Source organism: Epinephelus fuscoguttatus, linkage group LG5 (assembly GCF_011397635.1).
Source record: "Epinephelus fuscoguttatus linkage group LG5, E.fuscoguttatus.final_Chr_v1".
Classification (NCBI taxonomy): domain Eukaryota; kingdom Metazoa; phylum Chordata; class Actinopteri; order Perciformes; family Serranidae; genus Epinephelus; species Epinephelus fuscoguttatus.
The window spans coordinates 43,550,039-43,569,916 of NC_064756.1; the positions used below are offsets into that span (position 1 = coordinate 43,550,039).

General features: G+C 40.2%; 1 protein-coding gene across 17 annotated transcripts; it reads right to left on the bottom strand.

Annotated features, from left to right (window-relative positions):
• Positions 1–36: 36 nt before the first annotated feature.
• LOC125889087 (aldehyde dehydrogenase family 3 member A2-like) lies at positions 37–17,046 on the bottom strand. Of its 17 annotated transcripts, none has more exons than XM_049576790.1 (11): positions 16,748–17,023; positions 16,480–16,642; positions 13,126–13,357; positions 10,302–10,387; positions 9,991–10,199; positions 9,731–9,848; positions 7,479–7,620; positions 6,216–6,382; positions 5,277–5,376; positions 4,934–5,172; positions 37–450 (listed from the first exon to the last, which is right to left on the bottom strand). In XM_049576790.1, the coding sequence occupies exons 1-11, from the start codon at positions 16,786–16,788 to the stop codon at positions 436–438; spliced, it is 1,512 nt and encodes a 503-aa protein (XP_049432747.1). In that variant the 5' UTR covers positions 16,789–17,023; the 3' UTR covers positions 37–435. The 17 variants fall into 17 exon arrangements, 16 of the variants coding, with proteins under 16 accessions (XP_049432747.1, XP_049432748.1, XP_049432733.1 ...); XR_007449399.1 differs by lacking the exon at positions 37–450 and adding an exon at positions 1,789–3,288 and having other exon boundaries at positions 3,402–5,172; positions 16,748–17,024; XM_049576776.1 differs by lacking the exon at positions 37–450 and having other exon boundaries at positions 1,789–5,172; positions 16,748–16,837; positions 16,930–17,046.
• Positions 17,047–19,878: the final 2,832 nt, after the last annotated feature.

Here is a 19,878-nt window from a genome sequence, read left to right on the forward strand (position 1 = left end):
CAATGAATTTTAACTTTTTAGTTGAGATTTAATTGAAAGTGTAGAACACGATAAAAAAGAGAACTGGCATCATTAAGAGCAAACACGATATTCCCATTTTGATGGATTATGACCATGTGATTAATCACTGTACCAGTGCTAAGTACTCTGACTAGCAGTGACAGAATGTTTCATAGTTACAGAATTTTAAAGTCAAATCTCCATTTACCAGATTAAATACAAATATTACAGATAATATAACTATGATAATGATGTGAAACAATAAAAACTTCAATAGCAGCTTAAGATGTAAAAGAAATGAAAAGGACGGGCTACATGAATGAGTAATGATATGGACCAGTAAATCTCAGGAGTGCTGTATTTCACTATAAGTCAGGAGTTCATCTTGGGACAAGACAGGATTTAACTTGGGCCATCAGTTTGTGCTCCTCTGCTTCACTGCAGGAATCTCTGAAAGAAACATGACCACCAAATGAATAAGTGTAAAGAGACAAATTCAAAGTGTTTGAAATACAGGGATAACTAACTGTTTACAGAATCACAAGTGTGGATGTCAACAAACATGGTGGGGTGGACCAAAACAAAAGGGCCATTTAGCAGAGGAGAGTAAAGCATGCTGGGTAATTAAAGGGAGGCGGATAAAGGGGCATTATGCTGGTAGATTTCCTGGACAACACTGCACATTGTCTGCTGGAGACAAAGCCATTGCTGTATGGGGGTACAGGCCTGTAGGACTGTGGGTATGTATGGGGGAGTGCTCATATCTGGTTATCTTGGGAAACATATTTGTCATTATTTAAAAGGCTGTAAATTACACCCCAGAGTTTAAAAAAATCTCTCTTTAAAAGTTAATCATTGTTTTTCAGTTGTTAGATAAAGCATGACTGTTGCATAAATCACGAAGGCTTCCTGCTATTAAGGTGAAAATAGTCCCATCAGTCATTCTAAAGTCATGCCAGCACTGATTATCACTGTATACAGTTTTCAGTGTTAACCTTAGGTCAGACAATGAGACAACAAAGTACTTGTATTTTTTAAAAAAGAAAAAAGCACTTACAGGAAAACAACATTTTATTCTGTAAGACAAGTCAGTGGTGACATGGTTGTTGGGCAATTTTTTAAAAGGGGTTGTGTGGAGTACTTATCCATATTCAGTGTATTACACAGTAGATGTCAGTCAGTGCACCTCCAGTTTGGAGTAGCAGGCTTAGGTCTGACTGGGTAGCTAAGCAATAGACTGCTGTGGAGGGGTCAGCAACAAATCCCATTTTAGCCACCTAAAAAAAGTGAGTTTAAGTGTAGGCTATATTAAGAATATGTTCACAGCTTTACCTTGCCATCAAACAGTGATTTCCAATGGGAAAATGGAATTGTTATATCGTTCTCTTCAGAGCCAAGCTCCATTGAGAAAAACAGTGATTAAACATTGATGAACACAGGAACTGCTGGTCTACCACTGCCTTTAACAGTTAGTTTGTAAAGTAAGTAACTAATCAATGCAGTGGTACACCAGGTTAGCAAGCTAAAATTACAGTTTTTGTCAGTGGAGTTTGGTGTTTTTGACAAGAGAATAGAGGGGAACTGAAGCTATTAATGGTTTCACAGTTGGGATGGGCTGTCTGACAGAAGTGGTTAAGCCTTACAAAGTGTACATGATATTGATTTCTTTGAGGTGTGACTTGTTTTTACTAGCTAAATTACGTTTTGTTACTGACCCCTCCACAGCAGTACATTGCTAAGCTTCAGTGTTGGACTCCGGCCTGCTTCTCCAAACTGGAGGCGTACTGACTTACATCTGCTGTATGTAATACACCGTCTATGGATATGTACCTCAGACCCAAAAAATCCGGACTTTCCCTTTAAGGCCTAAGGCAGGGGTGGGCAATCATTTTCTACAGAGGGCAACATCAGAAATCTGTTATGGTTTAGGGGGCAGACAGACATAGCAGATGTGTTTTATGTGCACTATCACAGTAAATATTGGGTTCTACATAAAGCACTCATTTCTGGTTTATAACAATTCAAACAAAATGAAACATAGTTTCCAGCCTACAGTACTAATTAAAGAAATAATGTTCCGAATATAACAAACAAAAAACAACATACTAAGTACTAAGTTTTCAGGGATAAAATTACCCCTCCTGTTATACTGGACTTTGAAAACTATGGAAAATCTTTTTCTCACTTGAATTAATACATTTTTGATCAAACCCATTCAGGCATCTTTATAAAAAGTCCAGATTACATCTCTAGGCTTTAGGTGGAATTTAGGTGGAATTACCCAAATGCATTTTACTTACTGGCCTAACACAAGTGTACAAGTCAACACACAGGCTTTCTGCGACACAACAACCTATCTTAGAGGGAGGAATAAAACCTCTGACGCGCTTGGAGAAGGGCACTAAAACAAGGTGTCATTTCTGGTGTATGCAGAGCACAGCTGACACATGTTCATCTGTGAGAAAGGATCTGTATCTCCATTTGTTTGTTCATCATTTCAATAAAGCACATGGCTTCACCACCTCAGTGGAGAAATATTTAGAAGCTTATACCTTGTTAAATATCATTAAGGATTAACCTTTCTCTTTTTGCCACTTTTTTTTTAAGTGCAGAATGCTTGCATCCTAGCTGGGGGTTTGTGTGAACGTCAGAGTGGCAGAGGTAGCCTGCATTCAGCTATGTATTGAGACAGCAAACACAGATGTTTCATACACCTCTGAAGCAAAAATAAAAGTATAGGATTAATTAATTTGAAGGAAGGTTAACAGCATTTCTAATTGATTTTTTAGAATCAGAATCACCTTTACTGGCAACAAGTGCAACTTGTGTGCAAAGTGTGCATGCACAATGAGGATCCAGCTAAATAAAGGAGGATCCTGGTCTTGAATCTGGACTGGACCCAGCACTGGAACTTAAATGACTGAACACACACAAACAATGGTAGAACACTGCAGATGTGGAACCAGGTTCAACACACACAAAAACACTGCAGCTAATCCCTCCTGAAAGACATCAGTTTTTATGTTAAGGCTGGTGATTTCTTAGGGTCAACAAATGGCATGAAATTAACCATTAACCAAAACCTGCGGTGACTTGATGTTACTAACAATTATTGTTTTGTATCTAAAACCTGATGTATCTTACAGGGACAGTTTGGATTTTTTTGTAGTGGGGTTGTATGAGATACTTATCCATAGTCAGTGTGTTACGATACAGTAGATGTCAGTCAGCCTGCCACCAGTTTGGAGAAGCCAGATGGGTCAGACATGGAAGCTAAGTAATGCACTGCTGTGGACAGGGTCAGCAACAAAATGTATTTTAGCCACATGAAAAAGTTCCACCTAAAGAAATCAATATCACTTTAAGCACATACTATATTGAGAGTATTTTCACAGCTTCACCTTAATGTCAGACAGAGTAGAACCTGGAGACCAAAGAAGTTAGTGTGCCACACACAAGGTTTGCAACTAACTTTCCGGCAACAAGGAGAACCAAGCTGAGTTAGCACCCCAACATCTAACTCTGCAAAGACCCCAAGCTACCGGCTTCCTCGGATCTGCACCTTTGGAACCAAGGACACAACAAAGACCGCTTCTGGGACCACAGCTCTCTCCAGCCTTCCACTTCCTGCTAACAAAAGCAGCACACCACAAAGCGACTCTTTCCTCCATCCATCCAAGGATTGGTAATGTAACAAGTGGACATAGTGTTGTAAATTATAGTATAGGCCTCACAGGGGAACACCATAAATGTTGAGAACAATACTGGGCATCACACGGAGGCACCAAAAATGTAGGGAATCTACTGCTGATACTGTAAAAGAGGGGATACTATTTGTTGTGATCTAGGCACCAGTGCTATGTTTTACACAGTGGCACCATTTGTTGGGACTTAAGCCTTAACACAGGCATGACCTCGTAATAGATCTCTTGGCTATCTGAAATAATTAATAATTACTGATAATAATCATTAATTATATTAAATAATGTGACTTAATTAACATTAAATCACCTCGTGGGGCACCATTCTCGAAAAGGAAAAAATGATAGCCAGTGAAAGATATCAGTCTCATAACGTTCACTAAACTGTCAATTTGGAATTTTGATTAATAATTAAATTAACAACAATAACCACATTTAATAGTAAAGCCTGAAGGATTTTGGAGTTCTTGACAAAGCAGAAGTTGACTATTCATTCACTCTTGTGCAACATTAAACAGACAGCAGGTATAATTCCAAAAAAATATATTTATTCATAAAGGAAGCAAAGCAAAACAAACTCACTAATTCTAACTAACTAACTAACTATATACAAGCTTGGTGTGTGTGTGTGTGTGTGTGTGTGTGTGTGTGTGTGTGTGTGTGTGTGTGTGTGCGTGCAAGAGAGAGAGGGAGAAAGACAAAGGCGGGTGTGGTAATCAAAGGGCCGTTTGGCCTACAAAACAAAGTGGCTGACAACAGAGAACTACAAGATGTCTGAATCAAAGCTGGCTTCAGGTTGGGGGAGGGTTTGTCTGACTGTGTGGTCAGGACAAAGACAAAGGAAAAGAAGCAGGACTTTGAGTTGCCTCTTTGGGTGTAGCTCTGTTGAAAGCAAATTTGTTACTGAGTCTATGTGAATGTGATATGTGTTGCAAACTGTCTGGATTAGTGCAGAGGATGTTTAGTTGCGTGCAAGATTCCATCTGAGAACAGCATTAGCAAACTAACATCACGTAACTTTGGCGAAGCCAACTAACCAATAACCTAACTGCAAACAATAAACAGAGAACTACTTATACACTGAACGCAACTCACTGGACTTGCATAAACCAAATCGGTTTTCCAGAAAACTTCTTAGGAAGCTACAGACGTGTAAAACAAAACAGTGCCGATATCAAAAGAAAACCTTTTATTCCTCTTTTGACTGGTGTGGTATATTTTAGTTCCTTTACCTGCACCACAAATGCGGCCAAGCCAGCTAACGTGGCCAGCAGTGCCATGCGCCGCAGCCTGCACACATTGACCTCCTTGAGCAGAATGAATCGAGTCCAGCCCAGCTTTTTGGCTGTGTGAGGGGGATAACGTATGTTGTTGACTCCTTCCATCTTCAGCTGCTTGATCAGACAGCTGCGCAGGTGGCTAAGCTGGTCAAAGCTGTGTCGGCCGTGGTAACAGCCCATACCACTGTTACCTGAGAAGATGTGTGAGAATAAGTCAGTTATAAATGTGTGTTTATTCCTCCAAATCTAAAAGAGGCTAAATAGCTGCAGGTTGATTTACTTGTTATGCACTTACCAACTCCTCCAAAGGGCAGAGCACTTACACTAAAGTGTACCAGACAGTCATTAGCCAGCAGAGCTCCACTGGATGTCTCAGCTATCATCCTTTTGATCAGCTGTTTATCAGACAGGAACAGTCAGGGCAAGTCAATCAGACAAGAGCAATCTTAACATCAAAACCATTCAAAAATCACGGTGACAACTAGAATTACTGCCTTGCCATTTTTTTACCTCCACAAACCAGTCAAGTTGGTCAAAGGCTTTCTGCCAAAAAGGGGTCTCTTGGTTAAGGTTAGAAAACAGTCACAGTTTGGGTTAAAATTAATGGATTTCTTTCAATATCTGACCAAATGTCGCCCCTGTTCTCGAGAAATGACATTGAGCAACAGCCAGGAAAGTGTTTTTGCAGAACATTATGACATCACAGTGAAGCTGACCTTTGAACTTTTAGATAAAAAAAAACATTTCATTACTTCATCATTTTATCCTATTAGACATTTCTTGTTAATCATGTCATAAGTAGTGTGTGAACTTTTGAGTTATGGCCAAAAATATGTTTTGTGAGGTCACAGTGACCTTGACCTTTGACCACCAAATTCTAATTAGTTCATTCTTAAGTTCAAGTGGACATTTGTGCATCAAATATGAGAAAAATTCCTTAAGGCCTTCTTGAGATACAGTGTTCACAAGAATGCGACAGATGAGGTCACAGTGACATTGGCCTTTGACTTCTGACCATCAAAATCTTATCACTTAATTGATGAGTCCAAGTGGATGTTTGTGCCAAATCTAATGAAATTCCCTCAAGGTGTTCTTGAGATATTGTGTTCACAAGAATGGGATGGACAGGCAGCAAATGTACAGCCCGAAAACATAATGTCTTCAGCAACAGCTGCATAAAAACATCTAAATATTAACATCTGAAAATAAACATGTTTACTGGTGATGATGTTACCTTGTTGTCATGGGAGAAGATATATATAACCAGAGGTTTTTCTCTCTCATTAATAAACTGAATGGCCTCGTCTACACCGTTCACTGTGATGATGGGCAGCAGTGGCCCAAAGATCTCTTCCTTCATCACTTTGGATTTTCCTGTCACGTCCTTCAGCACAGTGGGGGCTGCAAGGAGACAGGCAGGAGAGGTTCACTCTAAGATGTATTGCTACTGCGTTTTGCACGGTGGACAAACAAGATACAAGTGGTGTAGTGTAATATGGCTTCCAGTTGTAAGTATCCTGGCAAGAAATAAAATATCGGTATGTTCTTTACATATTACATATACAGCAGAACCACTAGTACTTTTATTTTGAAGCACCCAGCTTGTCTAGGCCAGAAGTGTGGATGTTTTTATTGTGAACTCGAAGCTTCCAGTCAACGGTTAGCTGTTGGCCGTTAGCACAAAGTTAAACTGTTGCTGCTGCTCCTTTAAATGTGAGAATTTATTCACTTTGAGCTGGACAAAAACTAACAGCTCTCTAGTTCATGTATTAATAGTATTTGCAAGTCACACTGATTTTCTATGGTCGCAAAATGTGACAACATAGTCGTGGTCTGGAGCCCTGCAGATACAAAAACACACACTTCTGCTCACACTATCGTTAAACTCATTGTTTTAAACTGCTACTGCGGTGCTACTACACGTGATATTTTATTCACTGTGAGCTGGGAACAAATTAACAGCTTTCCAGTCCATATATTAATAATATTTCCTAGTCACAGTGGTGCTCCATAGTTGAAAAATGGCACTAAAAAGTGACGTTAGTGGTCTATAGCCCTGCAGATGAGAAACATGTTTCACCTGCTCAGTGTCGCTCAGGAGAAAGTGGTCTGGATGGGCGGAGGAGTGTGTGTGAAGTATCATGTTTGTGAGTCTTTCTTTTTGTGTGTGTGCGTGTCTGTGAGATAGAGAGAGCTATAGGAGAGGGTGAAAGAACCAAAACGCCAAAGACAGTCTCATGCAGGTGGCTGACAGTTTATACTCGATGTTCACAATGTTGCATAGGCTACAACCCACAAAGAACAAGCAGCAGTACATAGAGCATATTCAATATTTCACCCGCCCTTACAATAAGGGCTACCACCAATAAAATATCAATTATTCAGCTGGCCTGAACTAACTCTATCTCAATTAATTCAGTTTACACAACTTCAGATGCTTGCTTCACATACAGTACAAATTCTATTTAGCAACCAATTGTTCAAACATATCATGTACCTATGTAGCACTGGGATTCATCACTGTCTCCACCAACAGCAACTGTGCTCCCCTCCATAAGAGCCACGATCCTCTTAAAGTGCCGCTGGTTAATAATGCGTCCGTAATCCTCAAAGGTTTCAGGATTATCCGTGTAAAACTCCTGTGATATGTGAAATAAAAGAGAAATGATGTTCATATAACTTAGAATCTCACTGTTAAAGACAATTTATAGATGATAAGGGGAAAGCAATATGAACAATAGTTCCTCTATATCAAGTTATGGTTTCTACTGTTTAATATGGGATATGGATACACTGTTTTCCTATTCTTAGTATGTAAACCAGATTGTGCTCTTGGTATTGCACCACTACAAAGGTGGGCTCTGATAAACTAAAGCCCACAGAGATGGTGCTACAGAGCCGCTACAAAATCCCTTCTTTATGCCACCTTTGCATTTTTACAAAGGACCAAACAGCGGTAGCATCAAGGGCTCCAGCTCCATTGTGTGATTTTAGACAGCATGCAGGCATCATGGAAGCTTAAGAGGCATAAAAGGCGTGACATGTAACACAACAACGTCGGCTTCAATATATGTGTCAGCATAACATGACAGTAACTACACTATCATTTACGATCCTTGTTATATGGCAGCTGAGCTCGTCCTCTGCTCGGAGGGTAAGGAGCTCCTGGACCTCATTGTCTTCCCAATTTGTGGACAGTTATGGGTGCTGTTCCTATTCTTGAGTTAGCTGCTAATTGCTACCCCCTACATTTTAATTCTCCCACAGTGGTTTACACACAACACATTGCCAAAACATCACAGCCTTCACTCATGATCTCACAAATGTATGACAGAATACTGGGTGTATGGTCATTTCCATGCAAAGTTCATCTTTTATCATTGTGGATGTGAGTGGAGGATACGATCAAATCTCACATTAGGTCCTTGCTCGTGTTCGCAAGTTTGAGTGAGTGACTTGCGGTGCCTAAGTAAATCTGGCTGAATTGGAGGTTTGTTATTAGACCATTCTTTGACTGGTATCTTAGTATTTGCAGCCACATATTAATCACTAAAAAAACGTATGGCCACCATATGGACTCACGCTCTCTATCACAGCTGGCATTTGCATGGCTCTGTGGGGCTGACTGCGGGCTGACTGAAGGATAAACACTGCTTGTGCTCGGTTTTATCTGAAACTTTTCTTTTTTCATAAACACTGACAAACCAAAGCATGTTTATATAATTTATCATTAAAACATCCTTAAAAAGAAAGAAATAAACCACGTAACAGTGTAATTATTTAAATACTAGTAGCCTATGGGTTATTACATTTTTAATGGTGTCCAGCCCCTACACAGGTAGTGTGACTATGTCTCCTCTGCCACCTGTTATGTCCAAAACAGAAGCAGACCCCATACACGCAGCCACGTGCTCCTTGGTCCCGGACAATTATAAGCCTTTATATGAATATTAGGGTATAACAATACCAATATTATATGATGTACAGGCTAATATTATAAATATATGTATACTATAGGTTGGTACATATCATGGATGTATAAATTCAATATTCCAAGCTCAAGTTCAATTGTCCACTACAACACCATTGACCTCAATAGTGATTTCATTTATACTGCGTTTTTCTGACTTCCTTTGATGTCAGTTTTCAGGCTGCAAAGTCTTACTACGGCTATTTAGGGCAACAAAAAGTTTACTTTGGATGCCTCGATACAATGGAAAACCAAGAAAGCATGGCAGAGGAGATAACCACACACCAATGCAACTGGGCTGGACAGCCACAAATAAGGTTCACAGGCTGAGATCAATGCAAAAAAATGTCAAATTATCTAAGACATCCATGCACAAAAAGAAGGGTGCTCAAAGTGCAAAAAATAATTTTAAAAAAGTGAATAAATAGTTTCTGTTTTCAGGCTGCCAAATAGAACCAGTTGTTTAAATTGGATCTGGGACATCAGAGAAGTTTCTCTTCTTGGCAGTATTTTTATTTTATTATCACTGACATTTTCAGCACTGTAATGCGTCTTTAAGTGTCCTGAAAAGCGCTATATAAATCTGATGCATCATTATTATTATTAGTAGTAGTATTAGTAGTAGTAGTAGTACGCCTCTCCATGTCGTAAACTCTATGGGTAAGGCCTCTAAACCCAGAATATATCGGGGCGGGATATTTACATGATGACTGTATTCAGCAATCACATTTATGAACATCCGATCATTCCTACACTGTGATTGGCGAGATAAGACCAACCTTGATGCACTTCTTTATCTCTTCTACCACTTGGCTCTGGATGGATGATTCACACAGGATAAAGTCTGGAGCAATGCATGTCTGACCACAGTTGACAAACTTTCCCCACGTGATGCGACTGTATTGGGAGAAAAAAATAATGCAAAAGCATCAAACCTTGAAGAAACACTTTTACGTTATGGTAGCTCTCCAACTGCTGTATGTTTGGTGGTTATTTGAGCTTCAACATTTTTGTGTTATGTTTTACAGTCCACACTAACCGACATGCAACAGCTATGTCACAGTTTTTGTCAATGTAGCAGGGGCTCTTTCCTCCCAGCTCCAGGGTCACTGGGGTGAGATGGCGAGCTGCAGCCGCCATCACCAATTTACCCACTGTGCTGTTTCCTGTGTAGAAAATGTGGTCAAATCTCTGCTTCAGCAACTCCTGGGTCTCTGACACTCCACCTGTCACCACTGGGTACAGATCCTACGGAATGTATAAGGACTTATTAAAATACATGTACATTTAGACAACATGTAGATGAAGGAGAAAGAGCTAACATATTATAACTGAACAAAGAAAGCTCACTTTGTCCAGATAGTGAGGGAGAAGTTCATCCATGACCTTGGCAGAGTGAGAGCTGACCTCAGACGGCTTTATTACTGCTGCATTACCTGAAAGATGAAAAAGAGACACTGTGGCAGGATATGTAATGAAAAAGAAAAAGGTCTTTTGCCAATGAAAGGAAAGCCCAGTCACAATAGGGAAGCAAGTGACACTCACCCACACTTCTCACAGTAAACCCTGTAATGCATGTTTTGATAAAGTTCATCATTTATTAGAGAGCTAATTCTGCTGCCTGTCTTATAATAACCAGCAGTGCACAAGCACTGAATGACAAGAGGTTAAGTTGGGACTCCTATTTAATTCCGCTTTGCTCACATACTGTAGTGTTTCGCTGGATATTCATAATTTCAGCCATGTCGCTGGCATGTATGAAAACTGGGATATGACTGTTCTTGCAGCCACACAACTCACTTAAAAGTCTACTTTACACTACATGGTTCAAGTGACCCAATTCCAGATATCTGCCAATAGGTCTGTAATCTAAACAGACAGCTTGGACATTTCCTGGCAATCCACGTCGTACGTCATGAATAATGCGACGACAGGGCATTTTGATGACATGCTCATGCGCGAGGGAAAAGAAGGAAAGCCGAATAAATCGCACGTTAATCAAAAACTATGAACCAAAAAAGCACAATCTATCCAGAGTGAGACAAACTGCTTGATCCCCGTCTCCAGTGTACCAGCAGAGAACCTGCAGAACCGAATCAGCAAAAAACCACACCGGGCTACACAGCCTCTCTACCTGAGCAGCTGAAGCTGCGGCTCGCACCCTCGACACACAGACGGTGCTTCTGCATGCCAGCCAAACGTGTGCGCAACTGTGAGAAATAAATATGTGAAGTGTACACTGCTTTTCTATCATTTTTTTTTTCTTTCTTTCATTCTGTCAGCGACATACACTCCAACACAGGATGGGTTGTTTTTATTGACTGAGTTGATAATTAAGCCATATTGATGCACGGATCGGCTCTGATAGTACTCGAATCAGCATGTACCTAGCAATCATCCGGCCGCACCCGGCTGCAGCTGCACGGACATTTCCACCGCTCTGTGTAGGCTAAGTTATCTTTTAAATTATGTGGAGCAGCGCCAGCTTTCCAGGTGATTTATTCTTTAACGATTAACTTCAAATATTTAAAGTTAGTCCTTAAAATTGCTTTCAGTAATGTAAACATTTCCATGCGCGCAGTAATGTCACTGTAGCAAATACCGTGGGACATTTACACAGTGGTCAAGAGTGCTGAACCGGAAGTGTCGCACAAAAAACGGAAGCTGGCTGCGTTCTGTTTTGCCTCCGTGTCTCCGTGAAAAATAAATTGAATAGAACATGTAAACAGCAGTCAAGAAAAATTGGATATAGGCAACAAATCAGAATTGGGCATCAAGACATGGTAGTGTAAAGGCAGCCTAAATGTGTCGTGGCTGCATTGCATTCTGGTCTCTTGAATGTTCTGTCAATGTGGAAATTAACATGTGTGCTTCCTCCGTGATATATTCATCCCTGTATTATTGTTGAATGCAAATTGTTAAAGGGATAGTTCAGGGTTTTTTTTTAAGTGGGGTTGTATAGGGTACTTATCCATAGATATTGTATATTACACACAGTAGAGGTCAGTCAACATGCCCCCAGTTCGGACAAGCAGGCTGGAGTCTAACCTAATCAATGTACTGCTGTGGAGGGGTCAGCAACAAAACCTACTTTTGCCATCTAAAAAAAACCAGTCCCACCTAAAAAAAAATTATTATCATTTTAAGTGTATGCTATATTGAGAGTATTTTCACTGCTTTACCTTAATGTCACGCAGTCATTTTCAACAGGAAAATGAATCTGCTACATGTATATTACTCTCTTCAGAACCAGACTCCATTGAGAAAAACAGTGATTTAACATTGCTGAACACAGGCACTGCCGGTCTACCACTGCCTTGATCAGTTATTCTGTTTGTGTTATTGTGTGACTTTGGCATTTAAAAGGGTTAGTTCAGTTTCCCTAAAGTCACACAATAACACACACTAACTGGCGGATTGAAACAGTAGTAGTCCGGCAGCTGTTATGTTCAGTGTGCTAAAATTACTGTTTTTGTCAATGGAGTCAGGTGGCTTTTAACAAGAGCACAGATGGGGAACTGAATCCAAAGATAGCTATCCCATCAGAACAAGCTGTCTAATCATCAGTCAGAGACCCCTCAGTCAACTGAGATTGCTTCAAGTCTAACAGTTTTTTAATTCTTTGCAAGTCAGTGTGCTGTGCGGTGTACTTCTGGGGATGTTTTGGTCCCCAGATTTTACTGTGGAGTGAGCCTTCATGCTACTCTTTAGTACAGACAGCTGTGGACTGGATGCAGTGGCACGGAGAAGGAGGAGAAACTTTGCACCACAAGGTTTCGAGATAACATTATCATCTCTCTTCTGATTAGAAGTGGTGAATTTACAGCTTACAGATACTTAATACGAAACGTCTCTGGCTTTAGTTTGATATATAGTGATGGCAAAAATATTGATGCACATTTCCGATCCAACGTTAGCGCAATCAGCTTGTTGACTATATTACTTGAATGCCACTATCACACTGAACATCCAACTGAGCCCCGTTTAGACTTTCAAACCAAACCTTATATGAAAAAAAAAAAAAAAGCATCACTGAGTGTTAATATTAAACAGCCAAATTTGATCTGAGCGCATGTAGCATCTGTGACCTATCATATGCTATGCACCTTTAAAAACACCAGTAACCCTATCTACAAAAACATGTAGCTATACAGTATATGGGTATATTTAGTACCAGCAGCAATCGCTCCAACAAGTGGCTGGAGGGTAACAGCCCAGGGGTAGTTCCAGGCCCCGATGATGAGCACCACTCCCAAAGGCTCCGGCTGCACATAAACCTCATCTGCTATGGTGAGGAGGTTCTTCTCTACTGGCCGAGGAGCTGCCCACTCTGCCAGTTTCTGTATAGCCAGGTTGATCTCTCCCTCCAGTCCCAGCATCTCAAACAGCTCCGTCCCATGTTCACTCTGAAAGCAGGAGGGGCAGAAACCAGTGCTCATCCCCAATTGGTTTGTTTATTCATTTGTTAATTCACCTTTTTTTTTTTTTTTTTTTTAAATTTGTTAGGCAGAAACAAATTACCGTTACCGGAAATGTTTAGCCTCAAAGTCTAATCATCATCTGCAGCTAGACTGTTAGATCATCTAAAGAAAGCAAACTAATAGTAACATTGTGTTGAGTACCATTTAGTTCATCCACTCAAGCTTTAATTTTCAGTATCACTTTATGTGATATCACCTGGGGCTGGGCAATAAACTGCATATACATATACGATATGATATATATTAATTTGTTGGAGATAAAAATAATTAGGCTTAATTCAAATTAGGCAGACAGGCACTGCTGTCAATACTGCAGTGACTTAAATGTTTTTAATTGCCTTTTTTTTTAAAAAATGCACAAATTTAATTCAACCGTTGTCATTGTTCTCAAATTTCCTTAACTTGCTACATCCCATATGGTAACAGCTAGCTAGCAAAAATTATCAAAAGGTGATAATAAATTGTGTGCTCTGCTTTAGGCTGCTATCAGCATTATTTTTATAGCATCACCTGCTATATATAAAAAAAAAATGTAAACTCAGTAATACATAACGCCCTTTGGTTCACACAGTGCAGTGGTGCTGACAGTAATAAGGGCTGCACATGTGACGGGAGAATGCACTGTGCATGCAGATGGTTGTAATTTTACTAAATTCCTATTTAATGTGATGCCAGCAAATAATCTGTACATGTGACAGAAGAGTGTGCTGCTAAATGCAGTGCAGTGTTACAATTCAATTGAATGGGTATACTTTTAACCAAAACATGCCAGTAGATCTAATAATGCCTTTTTATGTTCACTCTTAAAATGTGTGCTTTTTAAATTGAAATTGTGAAAAAAAAAATCAAAAATTCAAATAACTGAGTTTAACTTCCATTGGAAATTTTCCAACTTTTTGCAACCCTCAACTTGGCTGCGCACTTCATTGTTGTCTCAAGATTTACTACGCAAGTGACACAGGTGTTTGATTTGGGGAATGAAGGGAATATCACAGCCTTCAAATGTTTCAGAAAAACGTTTGTATATTGGTTCAAAACATGGATGCTGAGATAATTGACTCTACCCGTTAGAAAAACAATTTTTAAGGTAAAGCTGAAAAATACTGAGATGCTTTTCATTTTACACTTTGTTGTCCAACTCTACTGAAACTGACTGAATATACACTTTCCTGTATTTGAAAAGTGTACATTACTCTTTAAAGGCAAAGAGCATCATGGAATGATTTCATAACATAATTTCATTCCGATTTCAACAGATGTCCTGTTTTTCCTAATGACCTTAAAAGTAAGCACTGCAATTTCACATATAGTGATAATAATCTGGGCAGTGAATGTTTGCTCTGCTGGCATAATGTCTGCTATATAGTCTTGTCAGTACTGACCCCATGCTCCCTAGGAAGTAGGGGTGGAGGGGTGGGGGAAAGATCGATTCTTTGATATATCGCGATGCAGACGTGGACGACTCCGCATCAATTCACAAATGTCAATAATATATTGTGTCAATGTATGATTATAACATGATGTTGACGGAACAAAAGAGGCGGAACGTAACTGTGACGTCAGTGTAGCACCCGGAGAGTCTATGGCACGGATGAGCTAAAGTTCACTTGTGCTATTTCATCTTCACAAAAGACAGCAGTTGCAAGCTTGTTTTAATTTAATGTCTAAATAATTACATTTGCGAGGCGAACATGAAGTCCTCCTCCCTGCTCCTGACAGTTTTTCACCTTATGAGCTCTTTTAAGGTCTAAGATACTTTGTGAATAACTTTTATCTTTACAAGGACCTAGTCTTAACTTTAAGGGGAAATTCTGAGAAAATGTCACAGTTCTTAGAATTTTCTTATAATTTCGTCACTAGGAGCAACTCTTAGCACTAGGCAGCTTCATGAATACGGCCCCTGATTATCAGAATGTACATAACATAGCTTAAGAAACTCCACACAGCCTGGTAAACACTTTTCATGTTAACGTGATTGTGCTTTGAAGTTGTTACAATTCATCCAGGCTGTGAGTTTGTTATATCACAGAATAGTTGATTATCCAAAGGATGGCCAGTGTGGCGTGTTGCTTTAAATGTTGCTAGCATTATCTCCTTTCCTCTCATAAAAGATGGTCCAGTGTATCCTATTATAAGGTATTATAAAGGAGACACTGAAGCACTTTTCCTTAATATTAAGGGAATTTGAACAGCTCTTATCACGGCAGACACTCTAATACTTCCAGGTCATTTTACTCAGTCAGTAACCTTCCTAAGCAAAAAGGACTTTTCTACTGATACACTGATACAGCACTTCTACACTGCCATCATTGAGTCCATCCTCATCTCCTCCATCACCACCTGGTACGCTGCTGCCACAGCCAAGGACAAGGGCAGACTGCAGTGCATCATCTGCTCTGCTGAGAAGGTGATTGGCTGCAATCTGCCATCCCTACAGGACCTGTAGACCTCCAGGACCCTAAAGCAAGCAGAAAAGATTGCCGCTGACCCCTCCCACCATGAACACAAACTCTTTTTAACACTTCCCTCAGGGAGCTGCTGTCCATCAAGACCAAAACCTCCTGCCACAAAAACATTTTTCCCTCACTGCAGTGGGCCTCATCTACAGGATTCGGGACCCCCACTAATATGGACTCTTATGCATTACATTATTACACATCTTGGACTGCTATCTTTGCACACTGCACATATCCACTCTACTGTGCATTTTTTGCACATCCTCGGATTAATATTTTAATATTCAACTGTACAGGTTTTTTTTAATTAAATGCCTTAAACAACTATATTGCACATATCTTAGGATCTTATATCTTTGCATTTTCATTGTATTTTTTCTTTTCTAAATTCAAATTCATAAGTGTTGCAGAACTTTACCTTACTTTACTTTAGAACTTTACTTTACTTTTATTTTCATTCCTCTTAATGTGATTACCGTGTTAAATGTATGCACCAAAAACCAAAGCAAACTCCATGGAAGTGAAAACCTACTTGGCGAAAAATCCTTTTCTGACTCTGATTCACTGGAGCCCTGTAAAGTTCAAACCCACCTTGCCGAGGTCCTTTGTGACAGCATCTGCGATGTCCTTCCTCCTCTCAGTGATGAAGCGGTGCAGGCTCTTCAGCTGCTGGACTCTGAACTCCAGAGGTTTGGTCTTCCCAGTCTGGAAGGACTTCCTGGCCAACTGTACAGCCAGCTGTTCTCGGGACATCCTAAACTTAAAATGAATATACAGTATGAGGGCCTGGCGTCACCATTTGGAGTCCCTTGACACCTTGTTTGATTTAACAAAATTCTAATTACCGGATTCGCCATACCTTTCGTCAATTCTTCCTGTAAGTCCAGACGGGCTTTGCATTGGTTGATAATGACAGCAATAGCACAGCAAACTGTTGTTACATAGCAAGCTATAACAAATATACCAACAAACACAAACGATCAATATCTGTGTAAGTAATAGGCCTACCTGAAGACCAGTTATTGCAAATTAAAGTTTTACCATTTAACGCCAGTCGCACGATTTACTGTGACGTTAAACTGCTGACATCAGTTAGCCAGAGATATTGGATGAAGCGAGATACCCCACTCAGCTCACTTCCTGATTCAGTGACATCAGCGCCACGCCCCCGTAGGAGACTTGCGGCAGCTCTGAATGTATTGTTGTCAATGAGGAAAATGAACGTGATCACAATTTATGGTCAATTCTTTCGCCATATAGTCACTAAAGTAAATATTAGGTTCATCTTCCACAAGCCACATATCTTCCCAATATTCTGACACTAAAGCTGCATTTTTCATCCGCACAGATCAAGAGAAAGTTAACTTTGTTTGAGCCCTGTCCGTCTCAGAAAACAAGTTCTCGCGAGATCTCGTAATCCCGATAAACAGGCGGTAAAATCACAGTTAGCTTACAAACAGTTATTTACCGCCAGTAATAAATAAAAAATGCCTAAGATTTGTGCAGCAATAGGCTGCGATAATAGGAAGAATGTATTTTCATTCCACCTGCTTCTCGATCCGCATACACAGACATCCACAGACATCCACAGAGCCTCTGTTCAACACGGTGATAGGAAGGGGGGGTTTGAGGGAGAACAGGCTCTGATTGGAGGGAGACCTAACCACGCCCACATAGGAGACAGGAAGAGTAACCGTGTTCTTAACACTGGATAAGCCTATGGTGGGGTATCTCCCTTCATCCAATATCTCTGGACAGAGCCCTTGAATAGTTGTTATATTCTACGGCACTGTCTCTGGACATATATACGCTCCTACACACACCAGCCCCCTCACACATTGCCCTCATTCCTGTCACACTCGCACCCCGCCCCCCTACCTATACTCATTCAATCCCAAACATGCCATTAACTCACAGAACACTGACATTATAACAGAACATTTACTGCAGGGTCGCTACAATACATATATGTATATATATATATATATATATATATATATATATATATATATGTGTGTGTATGTGTGTGTGTGTGTGTGTGTGTGTGTGTGTATATGTGTGTGTATGTATGTGTACTGTGTATTGTCTTTCGGCACTACCTTGTTCTCTATAGCTGATGTAAGGTGAATTACTCCTGTGTGGGATCAATAAAGTTCTTATCGTAGCCATCTGAGAAGATTAAATACATTGTTTTTGGTGCCTAACTGTTTCCCAAGTACATTAGTGTGTGTGTGAATGAATAAACGAGAGGCATTAACGTAAATTTCTTTGTAGAAAGGCGCTTTATGAAATTAAGTCCATTTACTTCTATTAGTTTACAGCTAGCTGTTTAGCCCCTCCCACCTAGGAAAAAATGTGAGGAGCTAGCGCTAGGAGCGATGAGCGAGCATTGTCGGTTTAAGAGACAAGAGACGTCCTTTCCACCATAGACATATATATATGTATACGTATATATGTCTATGCTTTCCACGGTAGCGTCATGTGAAGCGACGTCCATTTCTGATAACGGCGGCACGGCTGGATCTGCTGCATATCTACATCCCAAGTCACATTAATTATATTTGCTGATCAAAGCCCCCCCCCCCCGTGATGACTTTGGTCACACACTTTTGCATGTATTGCCCAAGCCCCAACCTCCGGGGGAGACGAGTGAGACCAATGCGGAAGTGCCAAAAACTGCAGTTCACTGACTGTCCACTTGAGGCTGGCTCCGGAAGTGAGTCAATTCCCGTAGACCCCCATGTTAAAATGCCCATCTTTAGAGCAGAAATAAACATGTTTACAGCCTGGTACAAAAAATGGTTTTGGTCTCTATAGTTAAGTTCCCCTTTCATGACAACTCTGGGGGGGGGGTGAAATTTTTTGTAACTCTTCCGTTTAAATGTTATTAAGGTTTGAAATTGCGCATAATTAAGGGCGTGGTCACTTTGACTGACAGGTCGCACCATCACAGGTGGCTAACTAGCATGCTAACTAGCCGCTGGCTCTGCTGCAGAGCTGAGCCTCGACTCGGCCGTCTGCTCGGCGTCATCTCAGCCAATTCGTGCCCATATTCAAGGCATTGAACCTGTACTCTCAGCCGTGTTTGCGCCTTTCGGATAATTTTTCAGGCAAATATTGGAGTAATATGGCTTGCTGTTCGACTAATTATACCAACAGACCGTCCAAGAAGTCTGTGCTCCAGGTTTTTCGGTAAGTGAAATTCTGAAATTCTAGTATTATTTTTTTTATGTTTATATGTTAGCACTAATTAGCGGTCACCATCTAGCTTGTCAGCAGCGTGTATCGGTGTTTGCGGTCACCACCTAGCTTGTCAGCTTATTATTATATTATTAAGTCTTTATTCAATACATGTAAAATCACGTTGATACCGGAGGTCTCATTTTCAAATGCGACCTGTATCACAGCAGCAACATCCACATCAAGTTACAGAGCCACAGACAATACGATACAACACAAGCTTAGCTCGTTAACTAGCTAACCAGCCAGCTAACGGTTAGCCTTCGAGCAAGACGCCAGTCCGGGGATGCATCGAAGTCAGAGCCTGACAGAGAAGTGTTAGGATTTAACGTTAGGCATTTAGGGGGAGAATATTTTGAACAAAAGGCTGAGGTTTGAAAATAAAGGTCCACCACGTTAGTTGGCTAACGTGTTGCAATGTTAACGTTGTCATATGAGCAGTGTAACGTTAACGTAACATTAAGCCTATACTTGTGTATTTAAATTAAAAAGTGGCGAACTGTGTGAAATTACAATAAGGTGTGTAACATCATTGAAAAAAAAACTAATGTGACATTTGACTGTCACATATAAAATATTAAGAAGACTAGTGTATGATATAGGCCTGTGCTTAAACAACAATAGATAATGCACAGACAGAATATGAGGACTGTGATGGCCACCACCTTTTTGTTTTGCTAAAATAAATTGATTATGATCTGTTAAACACTGAAGTAAGTTAAGTTGTATTGTTTGCATGTAAAGGTGTCT

Coding starts and splice junctions, on each gene's coding strand:
- LOC125889087 (XM_049576776.1), bottom strand. CDS start 16,788: ATGCAAAGCCCGTCTGGACTTACAGGAAGAATTGACGAAAG. Junction 10,200..10,301: donor TCCCTCACTATCTGGACAAA/GTGAGCTTTCTT, acceptor TACATTCCGTAG/GATCTGTACCCAGTGGTGAC. Junction 6,383..7,478: donor TGAATCCCAGTGCTACATAG/GTACATGATATG, acceptor GTCTCCTTGCAG/CCCCCACTGTGCTGAAGGAC.